Source organism: Mercenaria mercenaria, unplaced genomic scaffold (genome assembly GCF_021730395.1).
Source record: "Mercenaria mercenaria strain notata unplaced genomic scaffold, MADL_Memer_1 contig_3322, whole genome shotgun sequence".
In the NCBI taxonomy this organism is placed as follows: Eukaryota; Metazoa; Mollusca; class Bivalvia; order Venerida; family Veneridae; genus Mercenaria; species Mercenaria mercenaria.
In genome coordinates this window covers 32,158-52,979 of record NW_026461449.1, presented here as the reverse complement: position 1 = coordinate 52,979, position 20,822 = coordinate 32,158, and the positions used below count along the sequence as shown (strand labels likewise).

General features: G+C 36.9%; 2 protein-coding genes across 2 annotated transcripts; one reads left to right on the top strand and one right to left on the bottom strand.

Annotated features, from left to right (window-relative positions):
- Positions 1-367: 367 nt before the first annotated feature.
- Positions 368-4,347, top strand: LOC128552952 (E3 ubiquitin-protein ligase RNF216-like; the record flags this gene model as incomplete). Its single annotated transcript, XM_053534044.1, has 4 exons — positions 368-502; positions 2,200-2,307; positions 2,945-3,081; positions 3,813-4,347. Coding segments are annotated over 4 exons (454 nt in total), but the record flags the coding sequence as incomplete, so codon positions are not given.
- A 3,653-nt stretch (positions 4,348-8,000) lies between these two features.
- LOC128552951 (tigger transposable element-derived protein 4-like) lies at positions 8,001-9,404 on the bottom strand. Its single transcript, XM_053534043.1, has one exon. The coding sequence runs from the start codon at positions 9,402-9,404 to the stop codon at positions 8,001-8,003; it is 1,404 nt and encodes a 467-aa protein (XP_053390018.1).
- Between the last annotated feature and the right edge of the window lie 11,418 nt (positions 9,405-20,822).

Genomic DNA, 20,822 nt, shown 5'->3' with positions numbered 1-20,822 from the left:
ATAGACTTTGCATTTGGGAGACATGCGCTTTTCTACAAAAGCATCTTCTAGGTTTTTTTTGTGGGGAAGCCATCAATTGGTTTACACAAGGTTGGTGGCTCTACCCAGGTGTTCACCAGTACCTTGTTTCTTACCCCACCAACAAAAGTAAGCAATTTGTGATCTGTTGTGTACTGGTAATTGGAACAGTCAGACTTAAAACCTGACAAAATGTAAACATTGTGTTTCTTTCTTTGTGCACATGAACAGGTGAAATAATTTTAAAGAACTCACTTTTCAAGAAGAAACAGCTGTTTAAAATAGTTCTTTTTTTTTTGTTTTCTCCAGTAAGAAAAATGCTGCATGAGGTTTTTATCTTCTTATTTAGACTGTGTAAGGAGCCTAATCATATTCCACTTAGATGTAATGAGGTGGAAAAACAAGGAGCCACCAATATGAGAACATACATAGAAACAAAAGTTTCAGAGGCCATGCTACGGATCTGTCCAAGGTGTAAAAAAAGGTACTTTCATCTCAAGTTGATGCTGATTGATACTTGGCTTTGTTATATTCATTTTTAGCTCACCTGTCACATAGTGACAAGGTGAGCTTTTGTGATCACGCAGCGTCCGTCGTCCGTGCGTCCGTCCATGCGTGCGTCCGTAAACTTTTGCTTGTGACCACTCTAGAGGTCACATTTTTTGTGGGATCTTTATGAAAGTTGGTCAGAATGTTTATCTTGATGATATCTAGGTCAAGTTCGAAACTGGGTCACGTGCCATCAAAAACTAGGTCAGTAGGTCTAAAAATAGAAAAACCTTGTGACCTCTAGAGGCCATATATTTCAAAAGATCTTCATGAAAATTGGTCAGAATGTTTGCCTTGATGATATCTAGGCCAAGTTCGAAACTGGGTCATGTGCCATCAAAAACTAGGTCAGTAGGTCTAAAAATAGAAAAACCTTGTGACCTCTCTAGAGGCCATATATTTCACAAGATCTTCATGAAAATTGGTCAGAACGTTCACCTTGATGATATCTAGGTCAAGTTCGAAACTGGGTCACGTGCCATCAAAAACTAGGTCAGTAGGTCAAATAATAGAAAAACCTTGTGACCTCTCTAAAGGCCATATTTTTCATGGGATCTGTATGAAAGTTGGTCTGAATGTTCATCTTTATGATATCTAGGTCAAGTTCGAAACTGGGTCACGTGCGGTCAAAAACTAGGTCAGTAGGTCTAAAAATAGAAAAACCTTGTGACCTCTCTAGAGGCCATATATTTCATGAGATCTTCATGAAAATTGGTCAGAATGTTCAGCTTGATGATATCTATGTCAGGTTCGAAAGTGGGTCACGTGCCGTCAAAAACTAGGTCAGTAGGTCAAATAATAGAAAAACCTTGTGACCCCTCTAGAGGCTATATTTTTTATGGGATCTGTATGAAAGTTGGTCTGAATGTTCATCTTGATGATATCTAGGTCAAGTTCGAAAGTGGGTCACGTGCCATCAAAAACTAGGTCAGTAGGTCAAATAATAGAAAAACCTTGTGACCTCTCTAAAGGCCATATTTTTCATGGGATCTGTATGAAAGTTGGTCTGAATGTTCATCTTGATGATATCTAGGTCAAGTTCGAAACAGGGTCATGTACGGTCAAAAACTAGGTCAGTAGGTCTAAAAATAGAAAAACCTTGTGACATCTCTAGAGGCCATATTTGTGAATGGATCTTCATGAAAATTGGTCAGAATGTTCATCTTGATGATATCTAGGTCAAGCTCGAAAGTGGGTCACGTGCCTTCAAAAAGTAGGTCAATAGGTCAAATAATTAAAAAACGTTGTGACCTCTCTAGAGGCCATATTTTTCATGGGATCTGTATGAAAGTTGGTCTGAATGTTTATCAACTGTGTCATGTGGGAAGAGGTGAGCGATTCAGGACCATCATGGTCCTCTTGTTTTAAATGACATGGAAGGGCTGACTTTAGATACATAAATCAATATCCTATTTCCTAAAGCATTTATAAAACTAGACTGTTACTCTTATGACCAGAACAAAAGAAGAAGAATATGGCTGCAGGCTCTTGCAATTATAATGTTTACCTTGATGCAAAGTTATAATTTCTCCGATAACATTAAACTATTTTGAGAGTATTTTATGTTGAGGTAGTTTGTCATGCATAAAAGCTGATAGTTTATGACATCTTGTATCTTTTGATAAACATCAGGTTCTACAAACTGGCTGGTTGTAACAAAATGACTTGTACATGTGGAACTACAATGTGTTATGTCTGCAGGAAACCAAATATTGATTATGAACACTTTGATAGTGGCAGGTAAGTACTTTATGGCTTGCCCTGAGGAAGGTCATAAGAGCTGTTGCTATACTCCAGCATTGGCAATATGTGTAGACACCTTGTTAACAATTCTGATCAAGCTCATATCTTTGTACGTACTCACGTGCATCACCCATATTAATACCAGTTGAATGGCATAGATTCCTTAACTCTTGCTGCTATTTTAAAGAAGCTCTGCCCCTTTTTAGCTTGGGTTTGAGGAATATTGGTATGAGCACTTTAATAATCAGAAAGACCATTATGTCAGTTTAAATCATCATAGAAATACATTTTCAAGTGATTTAGCACCTTAAAGTAGATTGAAAATGTAACTTTTGTGTTTATAGCTGTTTTTCAACGTTATTTAGGCATGTAAGGATGGACAATTATCCTTATCAGTGTTTCTGGACTTTGCAATAGTACTTACATGTTCTCAACAAGTAATTGAAAACTTGCCTACATGAGTCTTTAGGTGAACATCAAAGAACTTCAGACACATAATTGTCACAGAGAACATACACCTTGCCTTGGAACTAAACTGGCAGTTTCTCAGTTCGTAGTGTGTTCTACCTACAGAGCTAATGGGGTCAGTATATTTAATATAAATTCCATTTTGATTGCTTTGTGTATATTTCAGTTGCTCTATAGATTCTGATGTTAATGCTCTGCATGACCAGGAGATGACAGAAGCAGCCAATAAGGCAAAAGAAGAATATTTACGAGACCATCCTGATCAGGACCCAGACCTTGATACAGACGCATTGATCAATAAATGTAAGATGCTGTCCTTTAGATTAAAGTTTTCAAATGTTTTGCAGATGGATTTGCTGGACCCCTTTTAATTAAAAATAGATAAAAAAAACTTTAAAACACTGTTGAGAATTGATTTTCACTCAACTTGGTCTGTACTTTTGCACAATAGTTTCTCAGATTTATTAAAATGGTTCTTCTTGGCCCCTTTTAGGGATTGCCAGTGCTAGAAATACACTAACTTTTAGAAGTTGTAAACCACATGATGGGTCTTCAGAAAACATTCTTTGTAGCATCCTTGCATGGACCTGTCTGAATTTTGTTTAAATGGTCCAACTTGGCACCCTTTTCGGGGCTGCCAGAGCTAAAATACAAAAATCTTCAAACAACTTTTCATGAACCTGTTTGATAGATCTATTTGCGGACTATAATAAATACAGCATCCATTCGTTTCTTTTTTCTTCACAATTTCGTGTCTGGTCTGTATTTTTGTCATTCATCAAAGGATTTTAATATTACTTGACACAAATATTTCCCATAATGATACAACATGTTATATACTAGACCTAGACCCTTAGCTCAAAGGTTACGGTCACACTTACAGGTCATCAGAGGTTTTTACCTCACCTTGAGCCCTGTAAACTATTGTAGATATTATATTACCTGGTCATTACTTCCGTCACTTTTTTTAAGGTTGCAGGAATATGTAGGGAAAATGACTGAACACTTTGGATATTATTGTTGATATTTTTCAGTAAAAGGAGCATGGGAAGGTGAGAGAGAGGATGGATATGGAGATGAAGAAGATGATTATGATGATGAGTGGTAACAGTTGTGTGAGATAATTTGGATATTTATTTCTATAAAAACATAGAAAATGTTCGAACAATCAGCAACAGTGTTGTAATATACCTGTGGGACTTAACATTTGTGTTGTGTCTGTGATAATATCTGTGACTGTTCTTTCATTCAGCAGACTCAGGTAGGACCTTACCAACATTAATGGAATATGATGGATAAATTATATGGTGCAGCATCTCTCAAGTAAACACAGCTGGGAAGGCAAAATTGTATTTGTTGTACACACTTTGTTGTTCTGTAAAGTTTGAATAACTTAGAATCTTATACAATAAGAAACAAACAGTCCTCCTTCATGGAGCAGTGTTTGCTGTTTTGAGGTGTCATTGACAGCAGTTATATTTTCTGAGCATGTTGTTATCTAATAAGGTAACACGATATGAGCCGCGACATGGGAAAACCAACATAGTGGCTTTGCGACCAGCATGGATCCAGACCAGCCTGCGAATCCGCGCAGTCTGGTCAGGATCCATGCTGTTCGCTTTCAAAGTCTATTGCAGTTAGAGAAACTGTTAGCGAACAGCATGGATCCTGACCAGACTGCGCGGATGCGCAGGCTGGTCTAGATCCATGCTGGTCGCAAAGCCATTATGTTGGTTTTCTCATGGCGCGGCTCATATTATATAAGTTAGTTATTATTCTGTAAATCCACAAAGTTACAAAGTGATATTGAAGGAAATAAGTCAGTGTGGAAAAAAAATGAAGAGAAAAACGAAATAGTAAATATGATGAATGAATTGTGGGCTTGGTAAAAATAAGTTGGATTGTTTGAAGTATGTGTGAAGGCTGAGTGCTTTTAACCTCCACACATTTTAAACAGTCCATGTGATTTATATTCTGATGTTAACTACATAACCACAATTTATTCCTTAACTGAAAGTACATATCACTTTGTAAGATTTCTTGATGTTTCATTACATACATAGACACAATTAAAACTTTTGTAGATTAATGTGTCTGACAGTGCTGTCTTTCAAGTGACCTTTTATCATATATTTTCAGGATTTAAACATCATTATCATTCAGTGTGTTTTCATCCATCATATTTCATCACTGTTGCAGCAATTTCTTTACTTGATTTTAATGCAATTTGCATGTTTTGTTCTTGTTTCATGAAATCACATTGTTAACTAACACTATTGTTAATAATTGTTAATTGTAAGGAATGATTGTCTTTAAATTTTAATGCAACATTATAAATATATTGGTTCTTTTAAGTGTTTTACTGCTATGAACTTTATTATTATCAGAGTGCAGATTAATTTTGTTTGAATAAGATACTAATGGAATATGTTTATACATCTTTTTTTGATTGTCTTTAAATTTTAATGCAACATTATAAATATATTGGTTCTTTTAAGTGTTTACTGCCATGAACTTTATTATTATCAGAGTGCAGATTAATTTTGTTTGAATAAGATACTAATGGAATATGTTTATACATCTTTTTTTTTAATCTTTTTTTTTCTTAATGGCTATAGGTAGTTAGATTGTTTAAAGAATATGCAAGTTTTAATAGAGGAATATGCAAAAGTTCAATAGGGGATTAAGAAATTCAACATATATATCCAGGAAAGAACAAGTGCATACTTTTACTAGTAAATATGTAATCTGCTTGTAACATAGGCATTATTTTTACAGATGATATTTAAATTTTCTTGTTTTCTTCAGAGTAAGTCTATAAACCCCGTCTTATGATAGCTTTTTACATGTTGACACACATTATATGACATCACATGTGACATACTGGATATGAAGCTAAGTTGACTTTATAGAGGAAAGTTACATTCACTTTATCATTTATCAAAAAGAGTTTTTAAAATACTTGTCTAGTAAAGTTCTATATTTCATAGACATATATAAAGGTGTTTTCTGTACTTTTGATCTAGCGTGTGATATATTTTTTATATATTTTTTATGCCCCCTCCCTCACCCCTCTCTTAGAAGAAAGAGGGTATATTGTTTTGCAAAGTGTTTGTCAGTCCGTAGGTCTGTCTCTCATTCCATCTGTGGTATACCATTTGGTTTGTGATCAGTGACTAGATAATGTTTGGTCTTACAATGGTCAAACTTCATAGGATGATTACTAGTACTTGTGGTCAGTAGATGACCTCTGTTTTTGTGGGGTCAGTAGGTCAAAGTTTAAGGTGGCAGTGACTGTGAGACTTTAAATGGTTTCGGCTGAATAATTAATGTTTTGGCCTACATTCAGCGAACTTCATAAGAGGATAACCTGTGGTCAGCAGATGCCTCTGACAGGCCATCATGGAGGGCATATGTGTTTTACTAACAGCACTTGTTTTTCTGTTGATTTTCAGCAAGAGTGGGGGAGGGGAAATAATACCATGACAGAGAAATAATTGTTTTACCCATGTTTAATTGTAAAATGGTAAGAATATATTTGATTGTCTATTTATTGGGAAATTTTTGCTATAGTACAAGAATCACTTATGATGAAATGTCTTTCTGGTAAGCCTTTCTAAATTCCTGTTTTCATTTTCCTTTTTTTCACTTCTTCTTCAAGATACCTTGAAATCTTTATATCTGTGGTAGTCTTCAAAATTGAATCTCAGTAAATAAGATAGCTCCAGTTAATTGGTCTGAAATGTTAATAAGTTCATATCTTTTTTGCTATTTTGCCAAAACCATGTAATTTTATGTCAAAGAAATTAAGTGAGTTCACACTGTTGACATGATTTTTACTAAAACAGATAGAAAGGGAAAAATTAGATCAAACTGCTCACATTAGTTAAGTGTTAAAGAATACTTGTTCAAACCGGAATTCATCAATTGTAAGAATATATGCTATGTTTGGCGCAATGTGGTATTTTTGATGTTACATTAGTATGATAACATGTTTCAAATACAGAAGATGTTAGCATAATAAACTTTGTCAGTACAATGCAAAGAAAACTGTTATTTTGAAGTTCCAGAAGAAAAAGTTAGGATGTGATAAAAAGAATCTTACATCATTCTGTATCTTTCCAGATTCAATTTATAAAATGATAAAATGCTCAAAATGGGCAGCAGAGCATTTTATTATTTTGTAGGATCCTGCATTGATTATGAAATTGGGAATTTAGAAGGCATGTTCATAATTTTACAAGAAGAGTTTTTTACTTGAATGGTTGAAACATGATAGTTTGATGTGGATGAGTTTTATTTAAGAAGAAAAATAGACTTAGTGGAATGTGATATGTGAATCATTACAATTACAATTTTAAAATTTACTTTTTTATTTGTAATGTAATAGACATACAGTACAATCGCGGTCCTACGAAAAAGCCAAGGGACCGGCCGTTTTTTTCGTTATATCGCATTTTCGTTCGATCGCATCATACGAAACTTCGCTACGCGGCTCCATAATATCTACACGTCGTAACAACTACCCAATTGTGATATCTACACACCGTGATATTAACACATGCAATTTTAAATCGGACTACGTGTATACCAGATAAATAAAAATTGTAAATCTTATTCGAAAATATAATTGAATGTTTTCTGGAAATGTAAAATATAATTAAGTCGGAATGTTTTTATTCTACTTTTTATTCACTATTCATTTAACATAAATGCATGCATCAAACATATACAGAGTACACAATCGCATAGAGACAAAAATAGAAATAAGAACACAAAATCACAAAACATAGTTATAACACACAGTAAACAATAGCGCACAGTATTCATCAATAACACAGAAAACACACAAATTGCAACAGACATAGACATCATAGACATAAAATAGAGAAAATATGAACACAAAAGCACAGAAGTTATAGCACACAATAAACAGTAGCACAAAATATTATACAATAGCACACTGTACAGCACTAGCATAAAATGTTCAGCAATAGCACAGAAAGTTCAGCAATAGCACAGAATGTTCAGCAGTAGCACCAAATGTTCATTGTTGACTATCTACGATCTTCGAACTTCGTTGCAAACTGCAGGATTGACTTTTGCTTCTGCTTACCAAGAGAGTCCATTTTACAACGTAACAGCTTCCTCGAATACCTGCACAATGTCGAAAGTTCCTCTTCACTGTTAGGCTGTCCTTCGAAAAAATCCCTCAACACGTCTTAGGCCTGCATTGCGTCGTCTACAGTTCTGGTTGGCGTATTAGAGACATCGTCGTCGTCTTCATCGGCATCGGCGTCCACTTCCTGTCTGCACTCTATGACACTCGAGACAATGGCGTCGTCGGTCAAAGCTTCGGATGTGGGCAAATCCTCGGAGAACTGTATGAAATCAGAGAGGGTATCTCTGTAACCCATTGTGACCAACTTTGCAAGAGGTATGTCATCAAGCTCATCCTCATCATCTAGCGTCTCTGCCTCTTGTGGGGTTTCAAGTCTCTCAGTGCTGAAGCCAGCGTGCCTATAGCAGTTGCTAATGGTTGTTGAGGTAACACACTCCCATGACTGTTGGAGGAATCTGAGGGCATCCAGGACATTGATAGTGAACTCCTCCTTATTTTCAATCGCTGCCACTTGGCGTATCACGACGCGCTTCCGATAGTGAACTTTTAGATTTTGGATTACTCCTTGATCCATTGGCTGTGTTTTACTGGTCGTGTTGGGGGGAAGAAACACCAGTTCTATATGCTCCAACTTCTTGAAGTTTGGGTGGGCAGGGCAGTTGTCCACTACCAAGGCAATATTGCGGCGTCTTTTATTCAATGCAGCATCAAGATCTTTCAACCAAGCGATAAATATCTCTGACGTCATCCAAGCTTTAGCATTACTGCTGTATTTCGTCAGTAGAGTTTGTTTGTTTTTGAAACAGCGTGGCTTAGCGCTCTTCCCAATGACAAAGAGTGGCAATTTGTCAGTTCCTGTCATGTTTGCACAGACCAGGACAGTGAGCCGTTCTTTTGATCTTTTGCCACCACTACAATCAACGTTCTTAAACTCTAAGGTCTTGTCCGGAAGCATCTTGTAAAAGATCCCGGTTTCATCGGCATTGTAGATGCATTCTGGGTCGTACTTTTCCAGCAATGCAGACAAGCTGCCTTCCCATTGCTTCATTGCATCCGTGTTTGTGTCAACGGATTTTGCTTCACCACAGACAGATCTGAAAGAAATGTTATGTCTGTCTTTGAATCTGGATAGCCAGCCAGCTTTTGCTTGAAAATCCTGGATGCCCAAACTTTCGGCAAACTGATCTGCTTTCTGCATTAGAATGTGTCCTGATACGATGGCACCTTGATCTCTTGCATTGCTAAACCATTTCAACAGAGCTGTCTCTAATTCATCCCATTTGCAAGTTTTCATGGACTTCCGTTTTGGCCCGTAATCAAAAAAGCCCTGCTTAATTGTTTCTTTCTTTGACAGCCAAGTGCCCAATGTGCTTGTACTGATCCCAAGATCTTTTGCAATCTGCGTCTGTGATCTGTTGCCTTTTTCCACTTCAAGAATCGCTTGGTACTTAAACTCAATGGTCTGCGCCTTCCTTTTAACTCCCGTCTTCCCTGTCGCCGACATTCCTATCCAGTTATCCTCCCGGCTGACCCGGGCCCTTCACTGAATTGCTAGGAACGCGTAAATTGCCTATTCCGATTCAGCTATCCTTCCAGATGACCTGGACCCTTCACTGAATTGCTCGAAATAATGAAACGACAATTTACAGCGATAAGGATTCTAATATTTATTCAAATTTTCTTTATACACTGGTTGTACGAAACGTATAGATATCGAAGCAAGTTTGACTAGCGAGCCATCCGACCCATTATTTATAGGAGAAAGATTAATCACTCTAACATCAAGTAACTTGTGTCATAGTGTACAGCGTGTGTGTTTTCGGATTTAGTTTGTAAGTTTTCACACTTGAATTACTGTATAAGCCCAGCTAATTGACAGTGACACTTTCCACTCTAAAGCGTTTTTCACGCTTCACCGTGACGAGCGCCGGACTTGTCACATTAAAAATGGAAGGTGTGAAAACTTAGCCGCCAATACAGGTAATATTCGTAAAATTGCAACTAAATCAAGTTAAAACCATGCTGTCAGGACATAACAATACATTCGTAGAAGCGCATTTTTCGTAAAATTGCATTTTCGTAAAACCGCGACTTTGGAACATAGAAATTAGAAGGTATTCAGCCGGGACCGCGATACATTTTCGTAGTATACCGGTATTTCGTTAAATTGCGATTCGTAGCATCGTGAATGCACTGTAAGTAGCATTTATAAAATGATTGTGTTATGGGTATTCACTCAGATTAGTCAATTTCACCACAAAAGTATACTCTTAATATGAAAACATATAAACAAAATTCTAGTAATCTTCATAGTTCCTTATGGACAGTAATATTATATAACAAGCAGAAAAAGCAGACCTCCAAATAGCAGTATGTGAAATTACATAAGTAGAAAACACTGCATTCAGTGCTGGATATGAACATTTACAATTGGAGCTATAAAGGGAGGTAATCTAAAACAGTGGATTTAGTAGTATTTTCTACTGTATTTATCAGTATTTCTTCCTAGAGCAGCTTTATGTAAAAATATTGTAGATAGTAGGATGTAACAATGAATTAACACATTTATTTTCATAATAAAAATATGGCCGCTCATTATAAACATTTTGAACATTTCCTGAAACCACTATAATCGAACTAGATAGCCTAAAGCTGATGAGCAAACTGTCTTTTCCAGTATCTTTTAAGCCATGCACTCCAGTCAAGCATGACAAATGCCCAAACAAATGGAGAGTTTAACAAGTATATGAACTGTTCCAAAAATTTCAATACATTAAACTCCCTTTTCTTATGCTGAAAAATGTGACTTAACATAACATCCAAATGGTGCTTCTGTAAAACGTTTCTATAAGATCAACAACAAAAAACAACAACAAGAGCTGTCACAGGAGACAGCACGCATGACTATTCCGATGTTGGATAGTGAAACTGGGGACATCTGTGGAAGCTAGAGCTGTCACTGGAGTGTTTAAAGACTTCAATGGTCGATGAAGATATTGCACAATAGCTTGAGTCTGTGTCAAAAATATTAAGTTATAAGAGAGATAAAGATAAAATGTATCAAAACACTATGTAAGTATAATTCTAAGCAAAAGGGGGCATAATTCATAAAATATTGGTGCAAGAGTTATACATCTTGTGTCATATAATGTGGGTGATGATGTGGAACAACTACTTCACGTTTGAATCAAATCCATTTAGTAATTACTAAAATATAGTGAAAATGCATCAAAATTAATTATATTACAAAATATATTACTTCATACACATGTTCACCACTATGAGTTTTTGCGGCCTGCCAAGTTTCAGTCAGATTGCCCTATTAACACCAGAGTTATGGCCCTTAGAAGTTTCTAGTGCTAACTATATAGGGTACTATAAATATGGCAATTTCTGCATCATAACTTTTGATATATTTAACCTAGAACTATGAAACTTAAACAGAATTTAGATCAACATAATGTGTTTGTGTACACACAATTTCGTTTGGATTTGTTTGTAAATTAAGAGTTATTGCCCTTTAATTGTATAAAGATCCACATATTTGTACATAACAAACTTACCATTTGGTAGAATTTCATTAAATTTCTTTCATTCTTTTCCATGAACATTTATTGTAAACATGTGAAGTTGTGTACCCACACCTGGTCACCCACCTCCCCTTACCTTGATCACACCCCTCCCCCTCCCCCCCCCTCCCCCCCCAAAAAAATCATTCCTTATTTTAGATTTTTTATGCCCCCGAAGGGAGGCATATAGTTTTTGAACCGTCTGTCGGTCTGTCAGTCTGTCCGCAATTTTCGTGTCCGGTCCATATCTTTGTCATCGATGGATGGATTTTCAAATAACTTGGCATGAATGTGTACCACAGTAAGACGACATGTTGCGCGCAAGACCCAGGTCCGTAGCTCAAAGGTCAAGGTCAAGGTCACACTTAGACGTTAAAGGTCATTTTTCATGATAGTGCATTCGTGTCCGGTCCATATCTTTGTCATCCATGGATGGATTTTCAAATAACTTGGCATGAATGTGTACCACAGTAAGACGACGTGTCGCGCGCAAGACCCAGGTCCGTAGCTCCAAGGTCAAGGTCACACTTAGACGTTAAATGTCATTTTTTATGATAGTGCATTCGTGTCCGGTCCATATCTTTGTCATCCATGGATGGATTTTCAAATAACTTGGCATGAATGTGTACCACAGTAAGACGATGTGTCGCGCGCAAGACCCAGGTCCGTAGCTCAAAGGTCAAGGTCACACTTAGACGTTAATGGTCATATTTCATGATAGTGCATTGATGGGCGTGTCCGGTCCATATCTTTGTCATTCATGCATGGATTTTAAAATTATTGGGCATGAATATGTACCACAGTAAGATGACGTGTCGCGCGCAAGATCCAGGTCCGTAGGTCAAAGGTCCTAAACTCTAACATCGGCCATAACTATTCATTCAAAGTGCCATTGGGGGCATGTGTCATCCTATGGAGACAGCTCTTGTTTCAAACAAACTTCATATACATGTTCACCACTATGAGGTTATGGGGCCCATCAAGTTTCAGTCAGATTGCCCAAGTAACACCAGAGTTATGGCCCTTAGAAGTTTCTAGTGTTAACTATATAGGGTACTATAGATATGGCATTTTCTGCATCATAACTTTTGATATATTTGACCTTGAACTTTGAAACTTAAACAGAATTTAGAGCACTGTAATTTCTTTCATTCTTTTCTATGAACATTTATTATAAACATGTGAAATGTGAAGTTGCGCACCCACACCTGGTCACCCACTTCCCACTTGCATTGGTCACACTCACCCCCCCCCCCCCCCCCCAAAATTTTTTCATTCCTTATTTTAGATTTTTTTCAAACGTTCCATGAATATTTATCAACATGCAAGTTGTACCATTCCCCTACCTCGCTCCTCCACCCCGTCATGCCCACCACTGATCATGCATCCTCTGCCCCCACTTCACCCATTTTTTTTTTTCTTTTTTCATTTTTAATTTTCCATCAGCATTTATAATCAACATGTGAAATTTTCTTTCCTCACCCGTTCCGCCGCAGCCACACCCTACCCCCTTAAAAAATAAATATATACATATATATATATTTCCATTCCTTTTCTTTTTAAAAAAAAAAGTTCAAACCTTAACATGTTAAGTTGTGACTTCACAAACCTTGCCCTCAGCCATGTTCAAGATATCTTACTTGATTGTGTTCTCTTAAGGACATCTGTTCTTTTAAGTTCAAATGTTAAACAGCAACACCTGGTGCCAAACCACTCAAAGACAATATTTCATTCCAGTTAAACTTCAAGTTCACATTTCAATTAACTGCATTTAATTTTAAAAGCTAAGCTTATTACAGAAAGCATATCCCATTCAAAATAAATTCTTTAGTCGGGATCAAAGTATCATACATTTATTATGTACTCTTTAATTAAACATTTGTTTTCTGTTAAATTGATTTTGACTAAAGAAATTATTTGCTTCTTATTAACATCCTTAACTTTTTGCCGGATATATTTTTTTGCCATTCCTCACCACAAACCCTTTCGGCAGGGGATACCAATTCATCAAATTCGCTTGTTATGTTTTGTTTTGGTGTCTCTGTTGGAAAGATTTTTATGATTTGGGTTTTTCAGTTTGTGAATTTTTGTCCCTTAATTCCCTAAATAGATTGTGATCTGTGAAGTAAGAATGAAAATTAGGTAATAGCATTTGGTTGAAAAAATAGGGCTAGAACCTTTGTGGGCACTGCACTGAGTCAGTGTAGCAGTAATCCAAAGTTTACTGCACTACTTGTCAATTGCAGACTACAGAAAAATGCATAGATAATAAAAAATACAACTCAATTTAAGACAGCTGTAATAAAGTAGGGGTTAACATTAACAAAATTACTTCATTGAGTTTTAAACCATAAGGCCGAAAGCTTAGATATTTAGTATGTGTTATGTTCTAGTGGTTCTCTACAAAGTATGTTCAAATCATGACACTGGGGTCAATATAGGCCACGCCCGGGTTGTCCCTTAATTTACATAGACTAACTTGTTTTTGAAGCAGTGGCAAAGAAATTTGGAACACAAATTATATATATTTCAATATTCATCTTGAATTGTCTTAATCATGACCTACTGACCTACTTTCTTGTTGTTTTTGAAGGTACAGCGTAGAAATTTGAACCAGTTCATAACTTTTGATACTGATTTCAATACTCATCTTTAATATTCCTAACCTTGAACTACTGACCTACTTTCTTGTTTTTGAAGCTACAGCAAAGAAATTTGGACCACCAGTTTATTTTTAAACAGATTTCATTAGTTATCTTAAATAATATTTACCATGACCTACTTACCTAGTTTTTGTTAGTGAAACTTAAGCATAAAAATTTGTTTAAGCAAGCAACTAAACTCAGGTAAGCGATATATGGCCATCATGGCCCTCTTGTCTAAGAATGTAAGCAGATAATATCTGACAGGAAATTTTCAGAATAATTAGAACACTTAAGATCCAATTTAATTAATCCTTAATAGGATTCACGGAATATTTGGTGTAAATCAATATCATATCTAGTTCTTACACACAAACACAAACAAAATGAAGAAATATATTCAAGCACATTAACAAATTCAAATTAGAATTCACAGTAAATATTGGGTGTAAAACAATATTTCAACCAATTTTTATACACATACACAAAAAAGAAATATATCCAAACATAATTATATACATAGTACATATATAAATATAAACAGGAACACTTAATCCACTAAAACTGAAGCCTAATCCACTGAAAGCTAGAACTTTAACTGTACATTTTTGAATTCCACGTTTAACAAGTAATATTCTCCAAGATTTCATTTCTGGCAGCACAATTAAGACATGTCCATTGTCCACATAACAGTATTTGAGTGGAAGCTTCAGCTGTAGAGACATAGTTTGCTTGTATATCTGTTTCTGTATGCCAGGGAGTAAATAAGCATAGAAGAGAGTAATTGTACCCATCAGGATCTGTAGACTGTTGGGGTATATATGTACGGAAAGCTGTTGGTCGTTCGTTTTGACGTATGTACTGATCTGGATCTCCTAATAGTTACCTTGGTAAACCTTTTTAGCTCACCTGAGCCAAAGGCTCATGGCGAGCTTTTGTGACCGCTCAGTGTCAATCGTGTGTTGTGCGACGTGTGTCTTGTAGGGGTGGATGCATTGCGATACTGAGTGTCCCGATAGTATGCATCGATAGAAAAGTCACGATCCAATAACAATCGCCGATAGTTCCTTCAACAATCGATAGTTTCGATAGTTTTGAAATTTTAGTAAACACACAAATAACTAATTATTTATAAACCAAGAAACAGAGCCAGCTTTCATTTGCGCCTCAGAAAATGTTTACATCTTCATTACAATAATTACCCTCACGAAATTAAACTACCATAAAGGACTGAGAAGTCTGGAAGATAATTGATAAATTTAGTTTCTTAGAAACTTTGATTAAATATATTTAAAAAACCTGTTAATCTTAAATGAGAAAAAGTACTATGGACATGGAGAAATTAGTCTACTTGTATGATATAGCAAACTGTTCGGTAGGGCCCTTCGTTTAGTGCTGGTACACCTTAGTCCGATCCGTAAATTTTCGATGCTTTGGGTTATTAAACACGCTGACATTCGCAACAAAATGGCCAATTCGTTTGAGTATACCTTGCATAGGTTTATTGTTTTACTTACTGTTTCAAAGCCAAGGAAGACAAGAAATAGAAAAAAATGTTAAAAATATTTAATGTTAGAAAACTTAGATTTATTTCTGTCCATTTCAGTTATACAAACATGTCAATGTGTATTATTAATACTATTAACAGCAATTATAAACAGTGCAGTGTGTAATAATGCCAGTTTTACTGTATAAAACATGGTGGCCAATAACTATTGCAATAGTATCGCAATAGTAACCAGCAATAGAAGAGTATCGCAATAGTTTTTCAGCAATATCAATAGTATTGCAGTAGTCAAAATTGGCCTCAATAGTCACCCCTAGTGTCGTGTGTTGTCTGTCCGTCAACATTTTCTAAAAAAATCTTCTTGAAAACCACTGGGCAGAATTACACCAAACTTTAAAAATTGTTCAAAGAATTTAATTCCATGCAGAACTCTGGTTGCCATGGCAACCGAAAGGAAAACCTTAAAAAATATTCTTGTCCAAAACCTCAAGGTGTAGAGCCTTGATATTTGGCATCTGACATCATCTGATGATCCTGTATGAAAATTGTTAAAATTATGCCCCAGGGGTGAAAAGAGGTCCCACCCAGGGGTCACAAGTTTTACATAGACTTATATAGTAAAAAACTTAAAAAATCTTCTTGTCTAAAACAACAAGACCTAGGCCTTTGATATTTTGTATGTAGCATTGCCTTGTGGTCCTTTACCAAAATTGTTCAAATTATGCCCCTGGATGAAAAGAGGCCCTGCACCTGGGGGTCTCAAGTTTTACAAAGACATATAGGAAAAAAACTTTAAAAATCTTCTTGCCTGAAAATGCAACACCTACTCTTTTTAGCTCACCTGTCACGAAGTGACAAGGTGAGCTATTGTGTCCACTTGATGTCTGTCGTCCGTCGTCAGTCGTGCATCGTCCGTCAACAACTTCTAAAAAAATCTTCTTCTTAAAAACCACTAGGCAGAATTACACCAAACTTCACAGGAATGATCCTTGGGTGGCCCCCTTTCAAAATTGTTCAAAGAATTGAAAGCCATGCAGAACTCTGGTTGCCATGGTAACCGAAAGGAAAAACTTTAAAAATCTTCTTGTCCAAAACCACAGGGCCTAGGGCTTTGATATCTGGTGTGTAGCATCATCTAGTGGTCCTCTACCAGAATTATTCAAATTATCCCCCTAGGGTCAAATATGGCCCCGCCCCGGGGGTCACATGGTTTATATAGACTTGTATAGGGAAAACTTTGAAAATCTTCTTGTACAAAACCACATGGCCTAGGGCTTTGATATTTGGTATGTAGCATCATCTAGTGGTCCTCTACCAAAATTGTTCAAATTATCCCCCTAGGGTCAAATATGGCTCCGCCCCGGGGGTCACATGGTTTATATAGACTTATATAGGGAAAACTTTGAAAATCTTCTTGTACAAAATCATATGGCCTAGGGCTTTGATATATGGTATGTAGCATCATCTAGTGGTCCTCTACCAAAATTGTTCAAATTATCCCCTTAGGGTCAAATTTGGCCCCGCCCGGGGGTCACATTGTTTATATAGACTTATATAGGGAAAAATTTGAAAATCTTCTTGTACAAAACCACATGGCCTAGGGCTTTGATATTTGGTATGTAGCATCATCTAGTGGTCCTCTACCAAGATTGTTCAAATTATCCCCCAGGGTCAAATATGGCCCCGCGCCGGGGGTCCCAAGTTTTACATAGACTTATATAGGGAAAAAAGTTTAAATATCTTCTTGTCTGAAACCACAACACTTAGACCTTTGATATTTGGTATGTAGCATTGTCTTATGGTCCTCAACCAAAATTGTTCAAATTGTACCCCTTGGGTGAAAAGAGGCCCTGCCCTGGGGGTCCCAAGTTTTATATAGACTTTTATAGGAAAAAGCTTTAAAAATCTTGTCTGAAACCATACGACCTAGGCTTTTGATATTTGGTATGATGCATTGTCTAGTAGTCCTCTACCAAAATTGTTCAAATTATGCCCCTGGGGTTAAAAGAGGCCCCGCCCTTGGGTCACTTAGTTATTATGTGAGTTATGTAGGAAAAATACTTAAAAAATCATCTGATCCTATTTCCAAGACTGTTTAATTATAATTACCTGATGTACTTGACCTACTGACCTACTTTCTTGTTTTGTAAGATACAGCGACATACACAGTTTTGCACACAAATTGTAAAACTGAATTTCATTGACCATGAATGTGACCTACTGACTTTCTTAATATTTTATCATCATTTTGACATTTGAAACATGTAGCTCATATTACACAGGTGAGCAATCCAGGGTCATCATGACCCTCTTGTTGTATTAAGTATGTTGCCTTTCTTAGTGTTTCTCTACCAAATTTGTTCAAATTATGTCCCTAGGATGAAAAGAGGCCCTGCCCTGTGGGTACCAAGTTTAATATAGACTTATATAGGGAAAAAAAATAAAGATCTTCTTGTCTGAAAGTTCAAGGCCTAAGCCTTTGATATTTGGTATGTAGCATTGCCTGGTGGATCTCTAACAAGTTTGCTCAAATTATGCCCCAGGGATGAAAAGAGGCCCAGCCCTGGGGGTCAATTGTTATAATGAGTTATATAGAAAAAAATACTTCAAAAATTATAAGACCATATTTCCTAGACTGTTTAATTATAATTACCGGATGACCCCAAGCGATTAGGGATCACTTGACTGTGACCTTGACCTTCTGACCTACTTTCTTGTTTTTAACGCACCTGCTCAAAGGTGAGCTTTTGTGATTGTCCTGTGTCCATCGTCCGTCAGTCATCCGTCGTCAACAATTTGACTGTTAACACTCTAGAGGTCACAATTTTGGCCTAAAGTTAAAGGCCGACTTTGGTTGTCCAGGGAAACTTTTGGATGATTGGCACATACCATTAACACCTTGTGGGTTAAGGCAATAAAGTTAACAATTTTTCTTGGTATAAATTACAGGGATTGATAACATCTGTAGGAATTTCTGTGGTTAGCTTAGGTCATCTCAGGACACTATTGCAAAAAAGATGAGAGGTACTTCATGCTTATAAATTATAATTGTTAGGCTTTCAGATAATGGATTGACTGATTTATGTAACTAAATTCACAAAGTTATTTTTTGACATCACGGTGAACTATGGGCGGCGGTTACCGCCAAAATTAGAAAATATACAATCCATTCATAAACAAGTCAGTCAGTGCAGTGCATTTCAATGCTGTCTAGTCTAAAACTCCATCCCGTCCAATACATTTGCATTCAACGCATTGCATTTTGAAACCATTTAATACAAAACTTCATTCCATCTTTTTAAACATGGAACGATGCATTGGAAAACCTGTTGCAACGCAACGTAATATGAAATCATCCAATAAAACATGAAACCATGCAGCTCAAAGTGAAGCCGTTTAACACAACGTGAGTACGTGCAGTGTTCGATGAAATGATTCATTACAACTTGATGCTGTTTAATGCATATTGACACCGCTTTGTGTAATTGAGAGCGGTGTATAAAAACTTGATGCCATGCAGTCCAATGTGAAGATGTTTAACGCAACATGAGTTCGTGCAGTGTAAAGTGAAACGATTCATTATAGTTTGGCGCCGTCTAATGCATACTGAAACCATGTTGTGTGATTTGGAGCGGCATATCAAAATTTAATGCCATGCAGCCAAATGTGAAGCTGTTTAACGAAACACGAGTTTGACCTGTTATAAATACAGTTTTACATAAAAAACATCTTGAAATTTGTCCGAAAACTAACTTTATAGTACTATTCTTACATTTAATTTTAAACATTTACTGCGATTTATCCGAATATTAAAAGGGACCTTACTTTCGTGAAACATCTTTTTTCTTAGGTAAAGCTTTATCAGAAGTATGTTTTTTTTTGTTGTTGTTGTTTTGGTTGGACAGGATCTTTTTTCGTTTTTAAACAATATTTCATTTAAGTTGGAAAGTCAGTTTCCTGGATTTCGTACTACCTGTTAGGGGATCCGAGCGAACGTAGCAGATACTTGTGGATATAAAGTTAATACTAGTATGAAATCAAGGAAACTGACTGTCCAACTTAAATGAAGGACTGTTTAAAAACGGCTTAAGATTTTCCGCTGCCACTCACCCCTGCGCCCCCCACCCCCCAACTCCACTCTCCACCTCTAACCTGCTCGCTTAGCTCAATTAGGGTGAGCGCAGATGTACGGATCTTGGGGTCGCGAGTCCGATGCCAGGGCTTGGCTTTGTTCTCCGTGACGATTTGATAAAAGACATTGTGTCTCACATCATTCGTCCTCAGATTCATCAAAGACCTATAATATACATAACAGGTCTTTGGATTCATGTAGGGAAGTTAGCAGTTACCTGCTGAGAACAGGTGTGTACTAGTACAGAATCCTAGAACACCGGTTAGGTTAACTGCCTGTCGTTACATTAACGGCGTTAAACCAAAAACAATCAAACAACTCCCCCCCCCCCCCCCCCCACACACACACACACGCACACCCCACCCCGACCCCGAAAAAAACAAACAAACAAAAATTGTGAATTACATATAAGTTTGATACACTGTCTAAAAGCATAAACATGTAAACATAAATTTCATAGGATTAAAAAGTAACTCATTTTTATGCCCCTGAAGGGAGGCATATAGTTTTTGAACCGTCTGTCTGTCTGTCGGTCCGTCGGTCTGTCAGTCTGTCGGTCTGTCAGTCTGTCCGCAATTTTCGTGTCCGGTCCATATCTTTGTCATTGATGGATGGATTTTCAAATAACTTGGCATGAATGTGTACCACAGTAAGACGCCATGTCGCGCGCAAGACCCAGGTCCGTAGCTCAAAGGTCAAGGTCACACTTAGACATTAAAGGATAGTGCATTGATGGGCGTGTCCGGTCCATATCTTTGTCATCCATGGATGGATTTTCAAATAACTTGGCATGAATGTGTACTACAGTAAGACGATGTGTCGCGCGCAAGACCCAGGTCCGTAGCTCAAAGGTCAAGGTCACACTTAGACTTTAAAGGATAGTGCATTGATGGGCGTGTCCGGTCCATATCTTTGTCATCCATGGATGGATTTTCAAATAACTTGGCATGAATGTGTACCACAGTAAGACGACGTGTCATGCGCAAGACCCAGGTCCGTAGCTCAAAGGTCAAGGTCACACTTAGATGTTAAAGGTCATTTTTCATGATAGTGCATTGATGGGCGTGTCCGG